This window comes from Rhagoletis zephyria, unplaced genomic scaffold, assembly GCF_001687245.7.
Source record: "Rhagoletis zephyria isolate East Lansing unplaced genomic scaffold, Rhagoletis_zephyria_1.1 Rzeph_scaffold_10905, whole genome shotgun sequence".
NCBI classification, from domain to species: Eukaryota; Metazoa; Arthropoda; class Insecta; order Diptera; family Tephritidae; genus Rhagoletis; species Rhagoletis zephyria.
Genome location: NW_016167982.1, coordinates 12,980 through 19,559, shown reverse-complemented (window position 1 = coordinate 19,559; position 6,580 = coordinate 12,980). Strand labels below are relative to the sequence as shown.

The 6,580-nt window shown below is 36.7% G+C and overlaps 1 protein-coding gene across 1 annotated transcript in view; it reads right to left on the bottom strand.

The window, feature by feature from the left end:
* Positions 1-609: 609 nt before the first annotated feature.
* Positions 610-6,580, bottom strand: part of LOC108376757 (uncharacterized protein DDB_G0290587-like) — a gene marked incomplete at its 5' end in the record, with an annotated part of 9,966 nt that continues 3,995 nt past the window's right edge. Inside the window, 2 exons of the mRNA XM_017632997.1 lie at positions 610-1,292; positions 6,386-6,453. Of these exons, the coding sequence (XP_017488486.1) occupies positions 811-1,292; positions 6,386-6,453 (550 nt within the window). The remainder of the gene's footprint in view (positions 1,293-6,385; positions 6,454-6,580) is intronic.

Below are 6,580 nucleotides of genomic sequence, written 5' to 3'. Positions count from 1 at the left end.
TGTATTTTGCTTATAGTTATGATGACACATATTTTTAGGCTTATTTTTTTGCACACAAATGCGAGCTCAACTCATAATTCTCGTTGACTTTTGATGATTTTTTTTTTTGCTTACGCTATTGTGCATTTTCTTCTACAATTCCCTATCATGAAAGATATTAATTATGGCGGAAGCGCTGAAACAATTTACAAACAACTTTCCGAAATCGTATTGTGAACTGAAATTAAAACGGCAATTATTTATGTTTCATGTTTATTTTCTGCCAAAAATGTCATTGATCATACAAAATGGTTATGTGATTGTATACGCACTGATGATACGTGAATCAAAATTTAATGCGATTAAAAGTGATTAATATGTCTGCTAAACATACTCTACAACAATCACTAATACGATACTAGATAATATTTACATTCACTTTATGCGAACATTTTTATTTATTTTTTTGTTTATGGTAATCGGCAATCAACGGGTACATTCATTCCGAATAAATTTATTTAAAACACTAAATTAAAAACCAGCTAATTATTTTTTTTTTTATGTAACTTATATTTGAATGTTTTGTATGTAGTATGTGAATAAAAAATATTTATTTATAAACTTGCCGGCATTAAAATTCCATATTTCGCTTCGTTGCCATTTCGTTTCATATTATTTTCCATAAAACTAACTAGTTAATCACTGAAAATGAGTTGAGTCGGTTTAAGTTATCGCGAGAATAAGTTAAGTCTTCTTGAAGTGTGATGGTGGTGGGCAAGCCATCGCAAAGTCTTATTCACCACACGGCACTTTTCTTCACTTCACTTCACTTCACTTCAAATGCCGCGGAAATGGCGTCAGTGTGGGCAACATGCCGCGTGATGGCCGGCGTGTCGTCGGATGATAAACGTATTGAAGATATTGTTGTAGTTGTTCGATATTTACTTGCTGCTGCTGCTGGCGTACTTGTGGTGCCTGCTGCGGTGTATGTGCCACTTTGTTGATAGTTGAAGCAGCTTGTGGCTGCAACTTATGCTGTATTTGTGGTTGTTGCAGAAATTGCTTGGCAAACTGTTGCTTCTGTTGTTGTTGCTTTTGTGGCTGTAAGTGTTGTTGTATCGTATGAAATTGTGTTTGCGCTGCCTGCACATGTTGCAAATGCTGCGTTGAAGCGGCTTGTTTAAACTCTGGCACCTTGACCGGCGCTACCGGTGCTTCTGCTTCAGGCAGTGGTGGTGGCACTTCTNTGCAAGAAACAATGCAAAGCAGCTGACAGCAACAGCAACACCAAGGGCAACTGATGGCTTTAATATCTGCAACAAAGCAAACAAGACAATATTACATTACATGAGTGCACTGTCTGTGCGTAGATAATGGGTAACAGGATAGTTGAAAGAGGTTCAGTTCAATATGGTCGAATGTAAATACTACCTTTTAGCCGAGGTCTATAGGAATGCGAACGCGTTAAATTATTTTGAAGTTTGCATTATGAAAGTAATTAAATTTTATATACATTACAGTGGTCCAAAAATGCATGTGAAAAAGTAAAATCGGAATTTTATGCTCTCAAACCCTAGGGTTTTTCTATACCCAAAAAAAAACATATACCGTTATTTTTTTATTATAAAATCACAACATTTTTAGAGGTCCCTCAAAGTTTGTTGTATAAGGGGAAAAAACAACTTTTCGTAGAAATGGTATAGATTTGTTTTTACTTTGAAATCACAAAATTTTAGAAGGTCGCTCAAAGTTTTCTATTTATTTTATATGGGGGAAAAAAACAACTTTTCGTAGAAATCATATAGAATTCTTGAAAATCAATATTTTTTGATTGGAAACTATGCTTTTCTTCAAGAGATTCCCTAAAATAATAATCAACTATTTATTTAACCAGTTTTTCATAGTAGCTATAATTTAAGGACCCCGAAACCCCAGAAAATGCAATGGGGCGCCAATAAAAAATCTCTAGTATTAAAAAATGGTTGGAAGTCTCCTGAGGTTAACCATCATTTATTATTGTATTTTTTAAAACTTGAAATTTGTAGGCAACAATAAATTATGTGAAGAAGAATTTTTTTTTGTTAAAAACTCAGATATTTAAATGGTTTTAAGGTTCAAAACTGATTAACAATAATTCTTTCATGATTTCTATTAAAAACAATGGAGAGAGTTTTCGAAATTCATATCAGCAGTGTTATCACTGTTAACCTAAGGTTGCCTTTTTTAGGGAATCAATTCCGCTTACACCAACTTTTTGTAAACTAACACTTGTTGACTTTAAACATTTCAATTATATTCAACAATTTTATAATGAGCTCGAGGCCATTTTTTAAATGAAACTTTATTGTGGAAAAGCAACAATAATTTGAAAAAATGGTAGAAGTGATAGCTATTTCGGAAATCACCACATTTCCTCATCAGACTTCTTTCAGTAGGATTCGAACCGACGATCCCACTGACTCAGCCAGTTGCCTATGCACCGTGCTAAGACGCCTTGTAAATTATCGTTTGCTTATTTCCACTATTTTCATTTTTGTTATGCCAACACAATCAAGCGCAGCTATTCCGCTGCAATTCACTTGATCATGTGGTTGTTGGTTTTGTTGGTTTATGCTAATAATTCTATTTTTAGAATGCTTAACTTTTTTTAGGTGTGCTCGTCCTTAAGTTATTTGTTCATTGTTATTTTTTTGGCCTTTTTTTTAACAATTTAAACATTTCATATAATATTTTTACACTCTTTCCTTAAATTTCGAAATTAATTATAACTTTGCACTTCGGTCTGGCGACTACTTTTTGCTGGCCAAAAGTCGAGAGTTAGCCAAATTGGTTCTAAACTTGGTGTTTGGGGGTTTTCGAGATCGCTGATTTCGAATCCGAGGTCAGATTTTTGAAATTCAAAATGGCAGAACCAATATGGCGACGAAGTTTTCGAATTTTTTCTTTTCCCCAGAAACTTATACACAGGGCGGGGTTTTCGAGAGCGCTGATTTCGAATCTGATGCCAGATTTTTGATATTCAAAATGGCGGATAAGGAAATCGCAATGGTTGGGAGAAAAACTGGAGTAGTGACGTATTTTAAAGTAAAAATACCAAACATATTTCACATCGGTTGCGTATGTCATTCGGTTGCATTAATGAACAACGCAGCTCTAGTTAGTAAATGCTTCACAGGCTGCGCGAAAATCGCGAAATGGCGGCGGCGAAGAGCAATCCTCAGTGCGTTGACTGTATCTTATTTTTAAGTGGATACTTTGACCTCGCGAATGGACCATATGAAGAAAGACATTGTATTTAAGTCCGGTGAATATGGGGCCACCATTGTTGCGAAGAAACAAAGCTGGGAAGTTTTTTTCGAAAAAAAGTTAGATTTCGCGAACTTTATGCGATAGTGTCGAGTCGTATTGAAACGTCCAATGATTTCTAGCTACTTGTTTTCATGCACAAGAATCCTCCCCGATCATTTCTTTTGTTATATATCAAGTGGCAGTGCTGGCCATTCAGTAGGCAGTACATAGCCTTACTCAAAGACCCTCAGGTTGGAAGCTAGTACACATCTTCCCCGATGGACGGTTGACCCTGAAAGGTCTACAGGAACAGTGGACAGAGATATTCCTAAGTTAATTTCGAACACTATTACACCGTATATCTTAACATGGAAAGAGCTTTTCTAACAGCTGTGTATAGAGTACCCGTAGAAATAAATTTTTTTCATTTATGAATTTCTTCAAAAAAACACTGGTTTTTAATAAAAACTGAAACTAATTTATTGTTGTACTAGTTTTTGAAATCTATTTGGTACTTAATGAGTAATGGGCACCCTAATGAACATGCCCATGGCCTTGAAATTGGCTGAAAACTAGTTATGTGTTTCTCCTGATAGTAATCTCCGGAGCCACGTATGTGATTTCCAAGCGGAGGAAGCAGCAATGAAGATAGCTGCCGATTGGATGCTTATAAATGATCAGCTATTAGGCCCTTTAGCACTCTGATGAGATTTTCGAAAGCTGATGTGGAATGCCTGACATCATTTTCGATCGCATCAGTTTACTTCACTGTCAGCTGATATTTATGAGGCCCAGGCCACAGCGATAACCGATGAGCTGGGTAAACAGGGACCTCTTGAGAAATCAACGTCGGGTAGAAAGAGGGTAGGGGTTAGACTTAGTGTACATAAGTGGTTTGTTTCTCGATGGATGATATGTCGGTGAGTTCGGCGAACGTGGAGTGAAACCTTTAAAGGCAAGGTGGCTAGATCCTTTTTCTGCGGATTAACTTCCGGCATACCAGGGTGCCCTTCAGTCCAAATGTTTCACCACCATATACCACCAATGCAGTTAGTATTAACTGGTCATTTAAGCATAGAAATCCACTCAGTTAGCCTCGAAATCATCTCGAGACCCTATTGCAGCAGCTCTTCAGAATGAATGATGTTAAGATCTCCAACTTTAAATAAGTTTTCGCATTATGCTCGTATGGTATTAACAAAAGCGAAACATAAATATGGTAAAACCGTTTTTCGTGAGTGTCAGCTTCCTTTCGATGCAGGGTCCTTAATTTGCCGTATGTCTGAACTCACACACATACTTCGTGTTAAGTATTTAGAGTAGAAACTTGTTGTAACTATTCAACAGTTAGTAGCAATTTCATGGCAACAGTAATCTCAAACTTTCGTGAGAAGAAAATACCTCAGGTTAGTCCTGCATATCCTGCTTTACATCTCATTTCCTAATGGGTCTTACTGCTGCTTTCTGAATGCTAAGTGAGTTATGGCAACGTTTTAATTACGAGTATGCTGAACGTATGCAAGTGAAGTTTTGCATGTACATGCGTATATACATACATACGTACATTAGGGTGGTCCTTAAAAACAAATAAACGATTTTTTTCAGTCTCACCCCCTCAATCGGTAATACTATCTACATCATAGCATGCCGCACAGGGCGCAAAGTTCAGATTCCTCTATAGAGACACAAAAAATTTAAATGTTTTTTTTTTTATCCAATACCCAAAATCAATGCTACTATAGTCGAAGATATCACAAAAAAATTTTGGTTCCGATTGAAGTCGGTTAAGTTGTGTCGCAAAGGGGCCAAGGCCAAATCTGCCTATGGCGACTCAAAAAATATATTTTGTTTTTCATTTAATACTCAAAATCGATACTGCTACAAACGAGGATATCACGTATAAATTTTGGTTCCGATTGGAGTCGGTTAAGACGTCTTCATAGGGTAATCTGAAATTTGGGCCCTGTACGACACGCCTTAACCGACTCCAATGGGGCCAGAATTTAAATGTGATATCTTCGACTATAGTAGCATCGACGTATGGGTTGAGACATAGGAAATCTGATATAAAAATTTGCTTCCTACATTTAAGGACCACCCTAATGTATACATATATACAGTGCCGTGTAGATCTGTGCTGCTGAAGAAAATTTTCTGTTTTTGTAACATTTTCGAATGCCAACTGCTGTGATTTATGGAGTGTGGCGGCGTTGAAATGACAAACAAACAAAATGTACACAAAGAAAATGACTGCAATTTCACTAAGGCAAAGATTTTACATGCGTCGATGAGAAGGAAATTAAAGATTTTGATGTCCGGTCTACTTGTTTTGGTTTTATTTTTTTTTTTTTTGTTTGGGCGAGTGCGGGGCTACGCGCAAACGCACTTCCTTGATTTTGCAAAGACACGTTGCTTGATTAAACATGTTTCACTGTCAGCTACGTTTTTTTTCGACCATTTTTTCCATCGAACACAAAAAATAGAAATCACAAATCACAACTCACATTTGGGCATTTCATGATGTCAGACGTATGTTTTGGCCTTCGAATATTTTTTCTTCGTTTTTGCTATCACTTTCGAAACGCTCTTAAATCAGCGACTTGTTCTGCTCAATCACCGTATGAAACCGACGCGTCCTGATATCGACCAGCGCGTATGCAAATTTTTAAATAACTAAAATGTTGCGCGGTGACAACAGTTGCTTTTATAACAACAGACAGGCCAGCTGGTTGGTGGGCAGGCCAGCAGCAATCATCTGGGTAAAAGTACTACTAATAAAGATGGTTTGGTCAGCAACTTGTTTGGATTGTCTGGTGTTGATAGTGTTGTTGGCATCTACATATGTACATAGAAGGGTTGGCAGCATTAAACAATCAATTAATGACAAACATTAAGTATTATATATGGCTTAAAAAAAAGATATTTATGTAGTAAAATAGGCAAACATATAAATAGTGAGCTATGTTGCGTATAAAAATAAAATGATCTAGTAAAACAATCGCGAAAACAAACTAAAAATGTATTTAGCTAAATCTCAACTGCACACACTCTTCTGCTAGTAGTCTGNTTTAATAACCGGATTAAGCTGAAGATCAAGAAAGAGTAGGGGAAAACAAACAAAGTGCCTGCGGCGCTTTGGCAACTGACTGGTTGAACCAGCTGTGCTGAGTGGTGACGCTAGTAGCCCTGTATTATAATTATCTAGTATTAACAATGATTACGAGTATGCCTATTATCAGCTAAAAATCAAGCAGAGCCGCAATGGCAAAAACGGCTAAAAGTGCGAAAGGAAAAAGTGTACACATTTATGTAC